Source organism: Phyllobates terribilis, unplaced genomic scaffold (assembly GCF_046119375.1).
Source record: "Phyllobates terribilis strain yellow unplaced genomic scaffold, ASM4611937v1 Scaffold_7__3_contigs__length_470593459, whole genome shotgun sequence".
NCBI classification, from domain to species: Eukaryota; Metazoa; Chordata; class Amphibia; order Anura; family Dendrobatidae; genus Phyllobates; species Phyllobates terribilis.
The window spans coordinates 140,739,196-140,759,720 of record NW_027362767.1 but is presented as its reverse complement, the minus strand read 5'-3'; the positions used below and the strand labels follow the sequence as shown (position 1 = coordinate 140,759,720).

At 47.0% G+C, this 20,525-nt stretch overlaps 1 protein-coding gene across 2 annotated transcripts in view; it reads left to right on the top strand.

The window, feature by feature from the left end:
- ITGA10 (integrin subunit alpha 10) overlaps positions 1 to 20,525 on the top strand; it is a 204,202-nt gene that overhangs the window by 20,310 nt on the left and 163,367 nt on the right. For both annotated transcript variants that reach the window (XM_073639326.1, XM_073639327.1), the window contains 7 exons: positions 18,156 to 18,306; positions 18,383 to 18,548; positions 18,717 to 18,790; positions 18,869 to 19,013; positions 19,155 to 19,303; positions 19,398 to 19,541; positions 20,252 to 20,455. In XM_073639326.1, coding sequence (XP_073495427.1) covers positions 18,156 to 18,306; positions 18,383 to 18,548; positions 18,717 to 18,790; positions 18,869 to 19,013; positions 19,155 to 19,303; positions 19,398 to 19,541; positions 20,252 to 20,455 — 1,033 coding nt within the window. The remainder of the gene's footprint in view (positions 1 to 18,155; positions 18,307 to 18,382; positions 18,549 to 18,716; positions 18,791 to 18,868; positions 19,014 to 19,154; positions 19,304 to 19,397; positions 19,542 to 20,251; positions 20,456 to 20,525) is intronic.

Sequence of the window (20,525 nt, the reverse complement as noted above, 5' to 3'; positions counted from 1 at the left end):
TCTGCTTGACAATACTCTGCACTGCTAGTTCAGGAACTCTACCTGACCTGTGCTTAGCTTCACTCCTGACTTGAATCCTTTTCACTTGCAGGGGCGCTTCTGTCAGATGCAGAACACACACACCACCTTTCTCTTTGGCTCCAGCCAGACAGTAAAGAACTTCCCCACAATCCCCCTGGGGCTCTGCTAAAACACTCCCCTTCTCCTGTGACTGTGTTATCCCCTCTAGCTGCTGGATTCTTCTGGAGCACAACACTTCCTGTCTCATGTGCTTGTGTTACTGCTAATAGTTGCTGAATGCTTTTAAAGAAACAGCACTACTTCTGCATGTCACACTCTGCAACAGCACTACTTCTGCATGTCACACTCTTCCTTCCTTCCTGAATGTCGTCCTCGACATTCGTCTTACTTGGTCAATCTGACCAATTCTGAGACAGTGGTGAAAGTTGGATAGCTTTATATACAAATTGGCATTGACAAATTGGTATAGCGTTCATAAACATTGATAACAACCTACTATTACGACCTTTTTCTTGTAGGACGCATGTAAGAAATAAACAATTAACACAATTAAAACAATCAGCATCTCTTCAACTGGAGCTTTTCATACGTCTTCATCCAGCTCTCTCTATCTATGCTTTAACAGTTCTTTGTTTCTACAAAGTCTTTTAAGAAAAATCAAACCATGAAAACAAGTCTTTCCAGTAGGCAACATCTTCCATACTGCCTCTCGGTGGTGAATACCACTCAAGTGGGCTTACCTGGTCCTCAGGCAGAGATACCTGCTTCCAGTCTATAGTCCTTGACACTTGACTCGGTTCACCAAGTGTCTCATACGTCAGCATCACGGGCCTCCTCACTTCTCGAGTCAACATCCTCCTGGTGAGTTGTTCCTCAGATACCATGGGTTCTTCGGTCACAGGAGTTTCTTCCGCCGCACTCATTTCCCATGCTTCCTCAGATGCTCTTGGAGCTGCCTCTGTAAGTTCATGTAATTCTCCTGAGTCACCTGTTTCCGCACGGTCTGGTAATTCCGCTCCCCCTGAGTGTCGATCGGTCTCTTCAACGACTGGTGTTCGATCATCAGATCTGAATTGGACTTCATTTGTACTCCTTGGTACGAACTCTGGAGCCTCAGGACTTAGTTCACTCTCCTGAGGATGGTACATCACTCTCCTTGCCGGTCCGAGAAATACAACGGTGTATTCTTCTCCATCGGAACTTTCAATGTCACTATCCACCTCCAGAGCTTCAGTCTGTGGTGGTCCCTTAGTCGATCTCGGACGATGTCGGTCTACTTCTGGGAAGTCTTGTTGTGGTGGGAGATAATCACAGGGTAGTAGTAAATTCCGATGGACTATTCTAGTTTTCTTGTCTCCTGTTTCCAATCGGATTTCATACACTGGGCTGTCATCAGCTTTCCTCCTTACAACCACATACACCTTGTCTTCCAAGTACGAACAAAGTTTTCCTGGACCGTCTTACTCACGAACGTTCTTGACTAGCACCCGGCTTCCCGGTGCCAATTCTGCTCCATAACATTTTCGATCATAGTACTCCTTACTCTTGCTCTGTCCTTGCGTATCCACTTTGGATGCTATGTTGTATGCCTCTGCCATCCGTTCCTTCCATTTCCAAATGTACTCCGGATACGTTCTGTGAGTCTCTGACACCGGAGTATCGAACATGATGTCAATTGGCAGTCTTGGCGATCGTCCATACAATAGGAAAAAGGGTGAGTAACCTGTTGCATCGCTCTTTGTACAGTTCTAGGCATGTACCACTTTTGATAGAGAACTCTTCCAGTCTTTCTTCTCATCAGCTGTTAAAGTGCTCAACATCGACAATAATGTCCGGTTAAAACGTTCCACTTGTCCATTACCCTATGGGTGATAGAGCGTTATGTGGGATCTCTGAATTCTACAGTACTTTCCTAGCTTGGCAAAGAGCTGGTTCTCAAATTCTCTTCCTTGGTCATGGTGTAACCTCGTAGGGAACCCAAACCTCAAAGCAAAATCATTGAAGATCTTCTCTGCCGCTGTTCGACCCGATTTATTGGTGGTGGCATATGCTTGAGCAAATCGAGTGAAATGGTCCATCACCACCAAGATGTATTCGTAACCACCACCCTTGCACGTCTCGAGATGTAGAAAGTCTATTGAGACCATCTCAAACAGATACGTAGTTTGGATGTTGCCCATAGGTGCCCGGGTTGATGTGTTGGGACGTTTATCTTTCAGACACCCACACTCCCTGGTCACGTACCTCTCAATATCTCTATGCATATATGGCCAGAAGAAACGTTCACGGATCAAGTTGGTTGTCCTTTCCACTCTCAGGTGTCCCATGTTTTCATGGAGTTCTGTGAAGACCAATCTACGGAATACTATAGGTCAGTGTTTCCCAACTCCAGTCCTCAGGACCCCCCAACAGATCAGGTTTTCATGATCTCCTTAGTATTGCACAGGTGATGGTATTATTATCAAGGCATTAAAAAATGCCACAGGTTCTCTCACCTGTTCAATACTAAGGAGATCCTGAAAACCTGATCTGTTGGGAGGCCCTGAGGACTGGAGTTGAGAAACACTGCTCTAGGTAGTACCAACTGCCGGTTTTGTCCTCCTTTACGATACAGCATACCGTCTTCACTGAGTTAGAGCTTCGTCCATTCTTTAATTAAAACAGATACTGCTGGTGACTCATTGTCTCTCTCTCGTTTACTTGGAAACCGATTGTGGTCCACATAAAGTAGTATTCTACCAATTATCTGATCTTTCCGTTGTGCTCTATGGATTTTCCTTTTTGGTAGTTGTTGAACAGACCGGGGGTGATCTTGTTCTCTCACTTTTATGGTGGTTTCCACCGTCAACCGACACCACAATGGTGTGTCTTCCTCCTGATAAGCTTGTACTGCTTGGGTAGTGCTCTCAATTGCTTCCAGACTGACTTCCTCCGAGCATTCTTGCATGAACTCCTCAGGCTCTAGTGGCATTCTTGACAATCCGTCAGCATCCACATTGCATTTTCCTGGCCTGTACTTGATGCTGAAATTGAAGTCAGCTAGTTCAGCAACCCATCTCTGACCTGTTGCATTCAGTTTGGCTGCAGTAAGGGCATAGGTCAAAGGGTTGTTGTCAGTGTATACCTCAAACTCTTTGAGGTAGTAGAGATAATCTCTAAATCGTTCACAGATAGCCCATTTCAATGCCAGGAACTCCAATTTTCCGGAATGTAGATGGTAATTCTTCTCGGCGTCTGTCAAAGTTCTAGAACCATAACCGATGACTCTCATTTTTCCATCTTGATGCTGATACAGGGCAGCTCCCAGTCCAACTTGCGTCACAATAAAGAACAAATCGTAAATTGAAATCAGGATATCCCAGGATGGGTGGTTTTACCAGGTAGTCTACTAGTTCATCCAATACCTCCTGGTGGTCTGCTGTCCAGAGAATGGGCTGTTGGGACGAAACGGCGTTGTTTCTTTTAAGCCCGGTCCTACCCGCGTTCTTTTTTTTCTCCTTGGGTGTTGTCGTCTCTGTCGCCCCCCCCCAAGAGGAGGTATAGTGGGGTGGCAATCCTGGAGAAGTTCCGAATGTAAATACGATAGTAGGAGAGGAATTCTAATATCTGCCTCAACTCCCCGACGGTAGAGGGCTGCTTGTCTTTTAAAGCCAGTACTGGAGCGATTTCTGCTGGGTCCATGGTATATCGTTCTCCGGACACAATTTTCCCTAGAAATCGGACTTGCCTTTTGAACAGTTCACACTTCTTTGGGGTCAACTTAACTCCGTGTTGTTGATACCGCTGTAATACGGTCCTCACGTGTTCAACATGCTCCTGTAAGGTTTTGCTGTGTACCACATTGTCATCCAAGTAAGGCTGGCAGATATCGTCCCTCAATCCTTCTAAACAGGTTTCCATGCCCTTCTGAAATTCTGCTGGAGCTGAACTGAGCCCAAATGGTATGTGGATCCACTCATATAACCCCCACGGTGTGATGAATGCTGTCAATGGTCTACTGGACTCTTCGACAAACCCTTGGTGGTATGCCTTACCCTGATCGAGGACCGAGAACCAGGTACTTCCTGATAGGCTATCCAGCATATCTTGGATCTTTGGTATTGGGTGCCGATCAGGTACTGACTTTTAGTTTAGTTCCTGGTAATCACAGCAGAGTCTCAACGTACCATCCTTCTTCTTAACACAAACAATAGGAGCGGAATAAGACGACTTCGACTTTTGGACCTAACCTCTGTTGATTAGATCTTGTAAATACTTTTTCACTTCACGGTGTAATGGTTTCAGCACAGACATGTAACTTCTGGTTACTGGGGTCGTGTCTTTCAAATTGATTTTCAACTGCAACGATGGGATTCAGCCTATATCAGAGTCATCTTTGGAGAATGCATGACACTCTTCTCTCAGCATCTGTTTTGCTACCGCTCGATCTTCAGCACACAAGTGTTCCAGGGATACTGGAGGGTCCCAGGACTCCGAGGTGGGTCGTGCAATTTCTTCCACTGGGCCACTCCTGTTCCTTGGTGGGGAGACTGAATTCACTATAGACCCCTGGGCGGGTCTCACACTGGCTGGATATACCGTTTTAACGGTTTCAATGTGACATAACACAGTCTTTGGATGCAGTCTAATTTCGTGTTTCGTAGTATTCATCACCGGTACTATCACTCGAACAAACCCACCAGTAGGAATCGTAAGCACAGTCTCACCTTGAACTAGGCCTTCTGGAAGTTCTGAGGAGTCTTTTGGCACGAACAGTCTTTTCTGGACTTTTCTTCCCAGTTCTACCCGGACTCCACACCTCACTTCCACCATTCGGTTTGCAGGGATGATGGCTGGGCGCCAGCCTACCTTGACTTCTTTTAGGTCCATTGTATTCTGTGCTTTCTTTACTCTATGAATCACATTTTCCGCCACGGCGTTGGGTATGACAAGTGATGCGGCAATTGCATTCACCACCAGCGACCCTGACTTGTGTTTCGTGATGACCTCACTGATTACATTATAACCCAGGATAGGATCCTCTGCCACGTTCTGATCACTGGTCACGAGAAATGGTACCAAAAGCTCAATGGTGTTGCTGTTCTTCGTGGCCCTCAGTTGGAAAGTCACTTCCACCCAGCCTATGAAAGGGATTTCGGTCTGGTTGACAACTTTGCCGTGGAGTTCCACTGGTCCTAAGAGTTTTTTTAGCGACCGAAGGCAGGTATGTGGCAGGTAGCTCCTTCTCCATTCTTTATTTAAAAGGCTCGCTTGGGCTCCTGTGTCCCACAGTGCTTTTACCAGGAGTCCATCTAGCTGGCACTGTATAAAGCACCTTTCACCGATTAGGGTGATGAGGCTATCTTTACTGACCAAGGAATCCTCCTCCCAGGAGTACATCGTTTGACCTCCGCACTGGGCATTAAGTAACTGATGCCCCTGTCTCTCTTGCAGCTGTTGTAGATGGGAACACACTTGGGGATAGTATTGATGCAGCCGATTTACCTCATGCGCCGTTCTGGGGTTTGGTGAGCTATGGATTTGCTTCTGGGGCCTCCTCCGTGTCGCGGTTACCAGTCGCCCCGCACTGGCAACCTCCTGTCTTTTAACCCAAACGACTGTGACCATTGGCATTCCTTGGCATAATGTCCTTCCTCACCACATCTTAGACAATGGACACACACCGTACTCTGATTTGATGAACGGCACGCTTCACGAGCCAGGTATCTTCTGTTTTGGAACCCACTCCTGGGTCTGAGGGATACAAGTTCTGGCCTGGAACGAATCAACTTTTTCACCTCAATCAATTCGGCTCGCAGTTCTCCTATTACTTCCTCCCAGTCAGCGCTGGCGGTTCCCTCTTTTGTTGGTGATTTAAGGTTCCCTCTCGGAGGCGGCACTGGAGGGTCTCCATGATGATCTTCGGACTGGCCACCGGGGGTCTCCAACTTCAGCTGACTCATTTTGGTGATTTTAGGAGCAGAGCCTTTCTTTAACTTCTGTTCGCTCTTTGACTCCAAACTAGCTGCCTCATTCATTTTTTCAATTAGGACTTCATCCAGAATGCCAGGATCTTCTAGGTACGTTTCAGCTGCAAATTGATGTCTTTGCTGATTAACCCCGTTCCCTACGATCTCAAGAACTTCTTCTGGACTAGTCCAGCATCAAACTTCTCTTCTGCTTTTACATCTCTGGATGCAAACAACAGTCTATCCTTCAGTTCAATTACTCTGAACAAGAAACTTTGGCGTGATTCATTATTTTTCTGTGAGAGGTTAATGAGTCGGTGGAACAATTCTGAAGTACTCTCTTCTTTATAGTGCCCTTTTAAAATCATCTTCAGCTGTTGCAAGGTCAGTTGACTCTTCATTTCTAGCATACTACGGAGGTTCAGTCCTGGGCTGATCGCTTTCACCACCCCCTCAACAATCTCATCTGGCTGGTATTGACCCTCAGGCACAGACATGTAGGTTGTTTCACTTGCTGACCAGACACACTTTACATGAGTCCTCAGAAACGGTAGAACAGTAGCTTTTAATAAGAAGCCGCACAGCCAGTGCAAGTTAAGTCTTATGAGCAACAGGCTCCAGTGACAAACAGTACAGTTTCCTTAGCAGCACAGCAGTTCACAGTTTTCCCAGTAGTACAGGACAGCACAGTTCTAATGCAAAGGCACATTAATGAACACAGCACTCTTTACAGCACATTGAGATGGAGGAGGGGGGAGGGTTTGCTGAAGGAGATGATCCCTGTGACACCATTTCTTCCAGTCCTTATCTTTTTGCTTGAAAATACTCTGCACTGCTAGTTCAGGAACTCTACCTGACCTGTGCTTAGCTTCACTCCTGACTTGAATCCTTTTCACTTGCAGGGGCTCTTCTGTCAGATGCAGAACACACACACCACCTTTCTCTTTGGCTCCAGCCAGACAGTAAAGAACTTCCCCACAACCCCCCTGGGGCTCTGCTAAAACACTCCCCTTCTCCTGTGACTGTGTTAACCCCTCTAGTTACTGGATGCTTCTGAAGCACAACACTTCCTGTCTCGTGTGCTTGTGTTACTGCTAATAGTTGCTGAATGCATTTAAAGCAACAACACTACTCCTGCATGTCACAGTCTGCAACAGCGCTACTTCTGCATGTCACAATTCATTATATTCAAAGGGTGTGGTTTTTGTGAGTAGGTGAGAGACGGGTGGGACGCCTACTCATCATATCTCCGCCTCGAGGGTGTGGCTGGGAGCAGTTAAATACTCAGTCACTGTTTTTTTTCCTGTGTTGTGGTCTGGAGAGTGAAGTCTCCAGGCTGTGTGTGGTGAAGACAGAGAGCTCCACCGAAGGACTGGTGTTTGGTGGGACTTCACTGTGTTACCCGGAGCGGGCGAAGCCCCGCTCACTTATGGACTGTGCTATACTTTATCTTTTGTTTCCCGTTATCCCGGAGATGACTTATTTATTTTTGTGGAACCCTGCTGGAGTTTATGCCATCTAATAAACCAGCAGGAAGTTAACCCGAGTCATGTGTCCTGAGCCTCTGTGAGAGCCCAGCAAGTAGCTTTACCACAATATATACAGCTGGTATAATCTGAGCATCTCCTCTACATAATTATATATGTACAACTGGTATAACCCGAGCATCTGTAATTATATATGTAGAGCTGGTATAACTTGGGCGTCTTCTGTATATAATTATGTATATACAGCTGGTATAACCTTGGCATCTCCTGTATATAATTATATATGTACAGCTGCTATAACCTGGGGATTCTCGCGTATATAATTATATATGTACAGCTGGTATAACCTGGGCATCTCCTGTATATAATTATGTATATACAGCTGGTATAACCTTGGCATCTCCTGTATATAATTATATATGTACAGCTGGTATGACCTGGGCATCTCCTGTATATAATTATATATCTACAAGTGGTATAACCTGAGGATCTCATGTATGTTATTATATGTATACAGGTGGTATAACCTGGGGATCTCCTGTATATAATTAATTATATATGTACAGCAGGTATAACCTGAGCATCTCCTGTATATACCTATATATATATATATATACAGCAGGTATAACCTGGGCATCTTCTGTATATAATTATATAGGTACAGCCTGAAGAGCATGACGAGATACTGTCACGGGTATTAAAGGCCATTTTCCATTCATCACCCTTACAGATACAAATCAAGTTGTAAGCCCCTCAGAGATCTAGTTTAGAGAAGATCTTAGCTGCATGGATTCTGTCAAATAGCTCAGAAATCAGAGGCATGGGGGACTTATTCTTTATAGTGATTTTATTGAGACCTCAATAGTCTATACAGGGGCTTAGAGAACCATCCTTCTTAGTCACGAAGAAGTCGGTTCCAGCAGAAGAGGATTTATGGATGAATCCCTTGGCAAAATTCTCCTGATGTACTCCAAATACACAAGCATGGAAACATAGTGGAGATCCCGGAAGATGTCCTTAACGAAATCCTGAAACATGGCTGGTGCATTACACAGCCCGAAGAGCATGACGAGATACTCGTAGTGACCGTCACAGGTATTAAAGGCCATTTTTCCATTCATCACCCTTACGGATATGAATCAAGTTGTAAGCCCCTTGGATATCTAGTTTAGAGAGGATCTTAGCTCCACGGATTCTGTCAAATAGCTGAGAAATCAGGGGGTACTTATTCTTTATGGTGATTTTGTTGAAACCTCGAAGAAAGGAAGAAGGTTGATGGGACAGTCATAAGATCTGTAAGGTGGCAGAATCTCAGGCTTTTTTCACAGAAGACGTCCGCAAAAACACGATATTGAATGGGCAATGAGGTAAGGTTCAAAGGCACAGGAGGCAGAGTCTTTGACGTCACCTTGGCCAGGCAGAGGAGGTAGCAGAGGAGTTATGGCCTGGAACATCTCCAGGAACTTCTCCACATCACAGGTCTCCGGATGACCACTGTCCCAAATAGGGTTCACCCAGGCCAGGACTTGTCCAGACAGCAAGGAGACCATAAATGCTACTCTGATTCAAAGGCTACTCTGATGTAAAGTGGATCTTACACTGATTTACGAAACAGCGGCTCTCTTTAGGGTCTCCATCAAACCGGGAAAGAAATGGAAGCTGGAGCTTGGCGGCTCCACCAGAAACTTGATCATAAGGCAGATCCCTCGTAGAGACTGACTTTCCAGAAGGGGGCTGGCTGACATGGCGGTGGACAGACCCTGCAGCTGGGTTGCCACCACATTCATGGCCTGCATCAGTTGGTCCTGGAGCTCACGCTGAGAGTGGACCTCATCACTGTTATGTCCAACGGTGGCGCTAACTTGGGGTTCACTAGAGCCTCTAGTGGTGAGGTCAGGCTTGTGCAGCAGGTAGATGACAGGTGCCACTCCAGGGCGGTGTCCTGCAGTTGCTGCTGACCCCAGGAGTCAGGTTAGCTGACACTGATTACTGCTCCGTTCAGACTCAGTAGATACAGTCCAGGATCACTGACATGGAGACTTAGATAGGGGAACATTCAGATACTGGCCACACTGGGATCAGAGGGCTTTGGGAGCAGGACACCAGGACCAAGGGACAGGAACTTCAGGGACAGGGCTGGCCGCACCAGGGCCAGGGGACAATGTTCAGGCACTGGCCGCTTCGGGGCCAGGGGATGAAGGTACAGGCAATGACCCCTCTGGGACCAGTTAACAAGGGTGCAGGCACTGGCTGCTCCTGGACTAGGGGACGAGAGTACAAGCACTGACAACTCAAGGACCAAGGGATGAGGATTCAGGCACTGGCCACTCTGGGACCGGGAGGCGAGGGTTCAGAAACTGGCCGCTTCGGGACCAGGAGAAGAAGGTTCAGGCTCTGGTCGTTCTGGGACTGGGGGACAAGGGTTCAGGCTCTAGCCACTCCGGGACCAGGGATTCGGGTACAGGACTCTGGCCACACCCCGGACCAGGGGACTACGGACTCAGGACTGGCCACACAAGGAAAAGAGGTCTATGGACTCAGAACTGGTCACACCGGGACCAGGGGACTACAGACTCAGGACTGCCCACACCGGGACAAGAAAGAGGTCTATGGACTCAGGACTGGTCACACCGGGACCAGGGGACTAAGGACTCAGGACTGGCAACACTGGAACCAAGGGACTACGGTCTCAGGACTGGCAACACCAGGACCAGGGGACTACGGACTCAGGACTGGTCACACTGGGACCAGAAGACTACAGACTCAGGACTCTGACCACTCCAGGACCAGAGGACTACGGACTCAGGCCACTCCAGGATCAAGGGACGTAACAACTCACAAGCAGTACACCTTACTAACTAATGATTCAACTCATTGCTTGGCCACTCCCTAAGGGAGAGGGAGTGTTCTATAAAAGAGGCCTCCCAGCTATTGGCTGGGAGCCATCTTGCAGGTGTACTACTTATGCTAAATGCCTCTCAGCAACCAGCTGAGGGCATTTAGCATTATGTGCACTGCCCCTTTAAGAGCAGGGGAGAGTGGGCACTAGATGCCGCCAGGAAGCGAGGACAGGGAGCGCACCTGAAACCATGTTGAGGGCGGACAATAAGCCAGCATCCCTGCATAGAGGAAGAAGAGGACACCATGCAGCGCTACATTTCCCCCTTTATGCCCCCTCTTCTTCAAGTCCGCAAGGACTCTTTGTAGAGAAGTTGGAGGCTGACACCTTATCATGGACTCCCACGACTTCTCATCAGGATCACGATCTCTTCTGTTCACTAGAAGAAAAGTGACACCTCTCACCATCTTCTCAACTAGGATGCTTCTCTCCATCAAGCCATCCTCAGCATTGGACAAAGCGGGCATAGTACCAAGAACTGGGCATTGGAAAGTCTCTCTCTGTAGATTGAGATCAACTACCACCCCGGAGGATTCAAAGACCGACTGGAGTTCGTCCGCTTGGTTGGTGGAATGCAGAGACTTGGAAGATGCCACCACCTTGACGTTCTCTTCACCAGACCTACTAAAAACTGAAGATACCTGCTCAGGGTCCGTCTTCAGCCTGGTCTCCAAGATGAGGTCTCCATGAGGCTGGGAGGTTCCTGGGGGCAGATCATTGGAACAATAGGGACTGTGTGGGGATACCGCCTCCGCTTTCCTTCATTTGGAGGTACTGGCAAACAGCGACTCGGCGACTAACAGACTTCGCGGAGAAAATGACGACACTACTGACTGACCTAGGCATATGGGGACCAGACAGCTCTTGTGACTCAGCTGTCCCCAACGAAGCACCATGCCGGGTCTCCAGACTAAAACAGACACTTGAGTTCTCAGCTCTGGATGACCGATGGGAATACCAGAGAGCACGTGGAAGGCAATCTTCTCCGTGTATAACGCTCTGATCTGGAGCTTAAGTTGTTCCTTCATGACTTGACTGTTTTTGAATAGGGCTCATCCTTCACCTGACAACACCCTCACTGTCATCTGGAGCTGTCGGACAGGAATCTGACACCGACTCTTTACGGCTTGCAGAATGAACTCTCCCGCCGAACCGAAGCCTCCACTTGCCACAGATACAGTCACAGTCATCTGTGGAGAGGTAATACTCCCGTCAAGGGCAGCCTCTCCCACTGGCCCAAGGTTTTGGAGTTTTTTAAGCTTCACTGGACAAAGACCATCAAGATCCTCCACACAACCGCAGCGATACCGCAATCCCATCTTACGACTGAGTTCCGGCTTCTATTTCGCCTGCTGAACACAGTCGACCCTCATGGATTCAGCACGGGTAGCTGCCTCAACAGGCTGACGAACAGGTGGTCTTTGAAAGGACAGGGCCAGATGTGACGGCTTCCTCACACACGTCACCCGTTTGGTCTGCTCCTGAAAGCTGGGAAGGGAAGTCTCTGCAGAAGATTCAGGATTCGGCTCATTGAAGACCATACGGAGGGCCATCAGGAAGGTCTGCAGGTGATAGGAGCCTCTTTTTCCCATAGGGGCTGAGCCATGCCAGGGCATCTCCTGCTAAGTAGGACATCAGGAATCGCACCTTGGCCTGATCGAAGGAAAACTGCTGACTGAAAACTTCATAGTGCCGCATGCACTGCTCCAGGAACCCACGGCACTGCTTCAGATCACCGTAGTACTGAGGTGGATGAGACAGCATGGGTTCCATTACAGGAGCACAAGTTTCAGGTTGTCCAAACGTCAGGGCTTCCAATCGGGCATCTAGTGTTGTCATCAGATGGCACAAAATTTTTTCCTGGCTCTCTCGCTGGTAGATCACCTGGCGACACAGCTTCGAACATAGAGAGGACTGGGGATCAGCGGGGCCCATGGCCAAGGAAACTCTTACACCCAACGGTGGTGCACGTGGATTTGTTGACCCACTGTGCCATGGACCAGGCCTACCCTGGAGGGGCATGACTAAGCAGCTACCTTGATGTTCACTGGAGCCTCTAGTGGTGAGGTTAGGCTTGTGCGGCAGGTAGCTGCCAGGTGCCACTCCAGGGTGGTGTCTGGCAGTAGCTGCTGTCCCCAGGGATCCGGTTAGCTGACACTGACTAGGGCTCTGTTCAGATTCAGTAGATACAGTCCAGGATCACTGATAAGGAGACTTAGATAGGAGAACATTCAGATACTGGCACACCGGGACCAGGCGACTTCGGGAGCAGAACCAGCCGCACTAGTACTAGGGGACAGGAACTTCAGGGACTTTATGAGCAGGGGAGCGCCCGCGCACTAGACACCACTGGGAACTGTAGCGCACATACAGAAAGCGAGGACAGGGTGCGCACCAGAAACCACGCCGAGGGCCGCAAAGGTGAGTAACCCGGAGTCCCTACATGGAGGAAGAAGAGGACACCATGCAGGGGCGCCGGCAGCAGCGCTACACTCGTACAGCACTTGTACTGTTGACTTGGGGGCCCTGGATCCTGACTTGTCAGCGGGGTCCATGGCCAGAACGCAATGTAACGCTGGCGGGTGTGAACCCACTGTGCTACAGGCCGGGCTTAGCCTGGAGGGGCGTAACTAAGTGTCTACCTGGTCTTCACTAGTGCCTCTGATGGTGAGGATAGGCTTGGCCACAAGTAATCCCCAGGTTCCACTCCAGGGCAGTCCCCAGGTCTGCAGCCGCTGACCAGAGGGTCAGAGGCATGGTACAGGAGGGCAAAGACAACACGAGGTCAAACGGTCCAAGGTAGCGCCAGGCAGCACAGGATCACTATGAATAGCCATGGTCAGGAGTGGAGAGGTCAGACAGGATGGAAAATTGGCTGGGTCAGTAACGCGAATCAGAATACAGGATAGCATGCTCAAAAACAAACAAGGTAGGAACCAAACATTCGGTGAAGGGTTGGTGGGAGGAGATACAGAGCCTGCTCGCATGGGAAAGGCTAGGGTGCCAGATCTCTGCAGGACACAGCAGGGTTAAATTCCTGTATAGAGTAGCGATGCCCCCCTGAGGCCAGATGAAACTGACATGCTTTAATAGCAGAACACGGGAGTGCAGCAAGAAACAGCAAACCGACCTGATGCGAGGATACGCTGCGCTGTGACCATGGTGAGTGGGTCGGCACTGAGGAGGCAGGCGGGTTATTGCCGTGACATGTATATAATTATATATACAGCTGGTATAACCTGGGCATCTCCTGTATATAATTATATATGTACAGCTGGTATAACCTGGGCATCTTCTGTATATAATTATATATACAGCTGGTATAACCTGGGCATCTCCTGTATATCATTATATATGTACAGCTGGTATAACATGGGCATCTCCAGTATATAATTATTTATGTACAGGTAGTATAACCTGGGCATCTCCTGTATATTATTATACATGTACAGCTGGTATAACCTGGGTATCTCCTGTATATAATGATATATGTATAGCTGGTATGACCTGGGCATCTCCTGTATATAGTTATATATCTACAGCTGGTATAACCTGGGCATCGTCTGTATATAATTATATACAGTATGTACAGCTGGTATAACATGGGCATCTTCTGTATATAATTATATATGTACAGCTGGTATAACCTGGGCATCTTCTGTATATAATTATATATGTACAGCTAGTATAACCTGGGCATCTCCTGTATATAATTATATACATACAGCTGGTATAACCTGGGCATCTTCTGTATATAATTATATATATATACAGCTGGTGTAACCTGGGCATCTTCTGTATATAATTATATATGTACAACTGGTATAACTTGGGCATCTCCTGTATATAATTATATATATATAGCTGGTATAACCTGGGCATCTCCTGTATATAATTATATATGTACAACTGGTATAACCTGGGCATCTCCTGTATATCATTATATATACAGCTGGTATAACCTGGGTATCTCCTGTATATAATTATATATGTAGAGCTGGTATAACATGGGCATCTCTAGTATATAATTATTTATGTACAGCTGGTATAACCTGGGCATCTCCTGTATATAATTATATACATACTGTATATTATAAACTGGGCATCTTCTATAATAACAATAATAATAATATTTTTTTATTTTAATAGCGCCAACATATTCCGCAGCACTTTACAAATTTTAGGGGAGGACTTATACAGACAATACAGAATAAGCATATTTCATATTGAAGGGAGTGAGGGTCCTGCTCGCCAGCTTACAGTCTATGAGGAAATGGGGGAGACACAAAAGCTAGAATGTATAATGCAGCCTTCATATACTGAATAGGATAAATAATACATGTACTGGTCGCCTGCCAGTATGTATGCAGTCCTGACCGAGCTATTATGTGCATGGTTGGTATGAACCTGAAATTGAAGAAGATTTTAATATGGGGGAAAATTGGGACGGACTTCTGTATATAATTATATATGTACAGCTGGTATAACCTGGGCATCTTCTGTATATACAGTACAGACCAAAAGTTTGGACACACCTTCTCATTTAAAGATTTTTCTGTATTTTCTTGACTATGAAAATTGTACATTCACACTGAAGGCATCAAAACTATGAATTAACACATGTGGAATTATATACTTAACAAAAAAGTGTGAAACAACTGAAAATATGTCTTATATTCTAGGTTCTTCAAAGTAGCCACCTTTTGCTTTGATGACTGCTTTGCACACTCTTGGCATTCTCTTGATGAGCTTCAAGAGGTAGTCACCGGAAATGGTCTCCCAACAATCTTGAAGGAGTTCCCAGAGATGCTTAGCACTTGTTGGCCCTTTTGCCTTCACTCTGCGGTCCAGCTCACCCCAAACCATCTCGATTGGGTTCAGATCTGGTGACTGTGGAGGCCAGGTCATCTGGCGTAGCATCCCATCACTCTCCTACTTGGTCATATAGCCCTTACACAGCCTGGAGGTGTTTGGGGTCATTGTCCTGTTGAAAAATAAATAATGGTCCAACTAAACGCAAACCGGATGGAATAGCATGCCGCTGCAAGGTGCTGTGGTAGCCATGCTGGTTCAGTATGCCTTCAATTTTGAATAAATCCCCAACAGTGTCACCAGCAAAGCACCCCCACACCATCACACCTCCTCCTCCATGCTTCACGGTGGGAACCAGGCATGTAGAGTCCATCTGTTCACCTTTTCTGCGTCGCACAAAGACACGGTGGTTGGAACCAAAGATCTCAAATTTGGACTCATCAGACCAAAGCACAGATTTCCACTGGTCTAATGTCCATTCCTTGTGTTCTTTAGCCAAAACAAGTCTCTTCTGCTTGTTGCCTGTCCTTAGCAGTGGTTTCCCAGCAGCTATTTTACCATGAAGACCTGCTGCACAAAGTCTCCTCTTAACAGTTGTTGTAGAGATGTGTCTGCTGCTAGAACTCTGTGTGGCATTGACCTGGTCTCTAATCTGAGCTGCTGTTAACCTGCGATTTCTGAGGCTGGTGACTCGGATAAACTTATCCTCAGAAGCAGAGGTGATTCTTGGTCTTCCTTTCCTGGGACAGTCCTCATGTGAGCCAGTTTCTTTGTAGCACTTGATGGTTTTTGCAACTGCACTTAGGGACACTTTCAAAGTTTTCCCAATTTTTCGGACTGACTGACCTTCATTTCTTAAACTAATGATGGCTACTCGTTTTTCTTTACTTAGCTGCTTTTTTCTTGCCATAATACAAATTCTAACAGTCTATTCAGTAGGACTATCAGCTGTGTATCCACCAGACTTCTGCACAACACAACTGATGGTCCCAACCCCATTTATAAGGCAAGAAATCCCACTTATTAAACCTGACAGGGCACACCTGTGAAGTGAAAACCATTTCCGGTGACTACCTCTTGAAGCTCATCAAGAGAATGCCAAGAGTGTGCAAAGCAGTCATCAAAGCAAAAGGTGGCTACTTTGAAGAACCTAGAATATAAGACATATTTTCAGTTGTTTCACACTTTTTTGTTAAGTATATAATTCCACATGTGATAATTCATAGTTTTGATGCCTTCAGTGTGAATGTACAATTTTCAAAGTCATGAAAATACAGAAAAATATTTAAATGAGAAGGTGTGTCCAAACTTTTGGTCTGTACTGTAATTATAAAGTATATCACAAAAGTGAGTACACCCCTCACAATTTTGTTAATATTTTATATTTTTTCATTGGACATCACTGAAGATATGATACTTTGGTACAATGTCAAGTAGTCAGTGTACAGCTTGTATAACAGTGTACATTTGGTGTCTCACACGTCCATTAATGTCTAAACCGATGGCAACAAAAGTAAGTACACCCTTAAGTGAAAATGGCCAAATTGTGCCCAATTAGCTATTTTCCCTTCTCAGTTTCATGTGGCTCATTAGTGTTACAAGGTCTCAGGTGTGAATGGGGAGCAGGTGTAGTAAATTTGGTGTCATCGCTGTCACACTCTCTTATACTGGTGACTGGAAGTTCAACATGGCGACTCATGGCAAAAGACTCTCTGAGGATCTGAAAAAAAGAATTGTTGCTGTATATAAAGATGGCCTAGGCTACAAGAAGATTGCCAACACCCTGACACTGAGCTGTAGTACGGTGGTCAAGACCAGACAGTGGTTTAACAAGACAGGTTCCGCTCAGGACTGGCCTCGTCATGGTCAACCGAAGAAGTTGAGTACACGTGATCAGCGTCATATCCAGAGGTTGTCTTTTCAAAATAGACGTATGAGTGCGTCCAGCATTGCTGCAGAGGTTATAGGGGTGGGGGGTCAGCCTGTCAGTGCTCAGACCATAAGCGAAACACTGCATCAAATTGGTCTGCATGGTTGTCACCCCAGAAGGAAGCCTCTTCTAAAGATGTTGCACAACCTGCAAATAGACAAGTAGACTAAAGACATGGATTACTGGAACTATTTCCTGTGGTCAAATGAGACCAAGATAAACTTATTTGGCTCAGATGGTGTAAAACGTGTGTGGTGGCGACCAGGTGAGGAGTACAAAGACAACTGTGTCCTGCCTACAGTCAAGCATGGTGGTGGGAGTGTCATGGTTTGGGGCTGCATGAGTGCTGCCTGCTGTGGGAAGCTACTGTTCATTGGGGGAACGATGAATGCCAATATGTACTGTTACATACTGAAGCAGCGCATGATACCCTCACTTCGGGAACTGTTCTGCAGGGCAATATTCCAACATGATAATGACCCCAAACACACCTCCAAGATGACCACTGCCTTGTTAAAGAAACTGAGGGTAAAGGTGCTGGACTGGCCAAACATGTCTGCAGACCTAAACCCTATTGAGCATTTGTGGGACATCCTCAAATGTAAGGTGGAGGAGCGCAAGGTCTCTAACATCCACCAGCTCCGTGATGTCGTCACAGAGGAGTGGAAGAGGATTCCAGTGGCCACCGTTGAAGCTCTAGTAAAGTCCATGCCCAAGAGAGTTAAGTGCTTGAAAATAATGGTGGCCATACAATATATTGACACTTTGGACACAATTTGGTTATTTTCACTGAAGGGTGTACTCACTTTAGTTGCCAGCGGTTTAGACATTAATGGCTGTGTGAGTTATTTAGAGGGCACACCAACTGTTATATAAGCTGTACACTGACTACTTTACATTGTATCAAAGTGCCATATCTTCAGTGATGTCCCATGAAAAGATACAATAAAATATTTACAAAAATGTGAGGGGTGTACTCACTTTTGTGATATACTGTAAATGTACAGCTGGTATAACCTGGGCCTTTCGTGTTATCTTACGCCCTCTCGTCCCTTTAGCTCTGAAGCTTTCCATCCGGAGCGCGGGGGAAGGGAAGGTGCCAGTCGACTCCTCATCGTTGTAACAGATGGCGAGTCACATGACGGTGATGAGCTGCCGCACGCCTTGGCGGAGTGTGAGAAGCGCGACATAACCCGCTACGCCATCGCGGTACGATCAGCATGTGATAGACCCCCACGATCAGGGTTGTGAGATTCCATTGACCCTTCCCCCATTAACTCCACAGGTGCTGGGCAGCTATATGAGGAAACAGCAGGACCCCGAATCCTTCATCAATGAGATTAAATACATCGCCAGCGACCCGGATGACAAGTACTTCTTCAACGTCACTGATGAGGCTGCGCTCAATGACATTGTGGACGCGCTGGGAGACAGGATCTTCAGTCTGGAAGGTGCAGTACCACTTCAATCCACTGGAGGGCGATGCATCATCTCTTAGTTTGTAGACTATTCTAGGGTAGGATTCTGTTATAGGTGTACAGTGGGTGCTGGGGAGCCTTTATGGGGGGAATCAAATGCTCCTCAGAGGTTGAACCTCTACTCTCGGACCTTCTCCACAGCAACTCACGAGCTGAATGAAAGTTCCTTCGAGCTAGAAATGTCCCAAGTCGGATTCTCCATTCACATCCTGGAGGTGAGAAGCGGAGCAGCATCACGGCGCCACGGCTGGAGTGGTAGGAACACTTTACATGTGGCCTCTTGGTCTCCGCAGGACGGTATCTTGTTTGGCACGGTCGGTGCTTATGACTGGGATGGAGCGGTTCTAAAGGAGACCCAGAACAGTCGGATCATGCCCCCACGATCTGCCTTCGAGAAGGAATTTCCAGTGAAAATGAAGAAACACGCTGCCTACTTGGGTAATCTGGCATTATACACGACCACTAGTATTGCTAAAGAGCTCCATTGAAATAAATTTTGCTAAGTTGCAATACCACATATGACCTGAGCACGAGGGGGCGCTGTTTGTAAATGAAACTTGCAATATCTCTTATCTCCAGGTTACACTGTTTCTTCCATAACCTTGCGCAGCGGGAAGAAGGTATATATAGCCGGGGCCCCCCGATTCAAGCACAAGGGGAAGGTCATTCTGTTTGAGATGTCCAAGACAGGCGACGTGACCATCTCTCAGGCTTTGGTGGGGGAACAGGTGAGGAGTAATGCTTTTACGCTGATGTTTGTGGGTTACTCCCGGGCAGGATGCCTCTCATACAGGACCCTCTCCGCCATATTTTTCCCCGCAGATCGGCTCCTATTTTGGCAGTGAGGTGTGCCCGATGGATGTTAACGGGGATGGGATCACGGATGTCCTACTGGTGGCCGCCCCAATGTTCCTGGGACACCATAATAAAGAAACCGGACGTGTTTATATCTACCGGGTGGGGCAGGTAAGGCCAAAATAAGGGGGCGCACCAGGTTGAGGGAGGAGGTAAAGCTAAAATGAGGGGGCGCAACAGGTGGAGGAAGTAAAGTGAAAATAAAGGAGCAGACAAGGTGGAGGAGGTAAAGCCAAAATATGGGGGTGAGCTTGGGGGAGGAGGTAATGTCAAAATAAGTGGGCGCACCAGGTTGAAAAAGTAAAGTCAAAATGAGGGGGCACACCAGGTAGAGGAGGTAAAGCCAAAATGAGGGGGCACACAAGGTAGAGGAGGTAAAGCCAAAATGAGGGGGCACACAAGGTGGAGGAGGTAAAGCCAAAATAATGGGGCACACCTGGTGGAGAAAGTAAAGCCAAAATAAAGGAGCACACCAGGTGGAGGAGGTAAAGCCAAAATGATGGGGCACACCAAGTGGAGCAAATAAGGCCAAAGTAAGAGGGCGCATAAGGTGGAGGAGGTAAAGCCAAAATAAGGAGGTAAACCAGGTGGAGGAAGTAAAGAAAAATGAGGGGGCACACCACTGTAAGACTTGATTATCTCAGACATTGATAATGGTGTTGCCTTCTTGGACTCGATCATATAGGTTTCTGTAAGATCAGTGTATGGAGAGTCCCTCTAAGGACTGTCTGAAGTGGTCAACTCACCCTTCCAGGGACTGTTAACATCCACTGGGCAGAGTATCTGCCTCTTCTTCAGGTTTGTCATTATTTCCATCATAGATTCTCCTAACCCAGAACGGCACATTGCACTTGGACCGAAAAGTCCAGGACTCCCGCTTCGGTTACTCCATGGCAAGCGCACCAGATCTGAACCATGATGGCTTCAACGATGTAGTAGTTGGTGCACCTCTAGAGGATAACCACCGGGGGGCAGTGTATATCTACCATGGGTACCGCAATACCATCCTACCGGCTTATAAACAGGTATGGGGTAAGAATAATAGGGCAAATGAAAATAAGTGAACCCTTGTTCAATGAGAGATAATAGGAATAT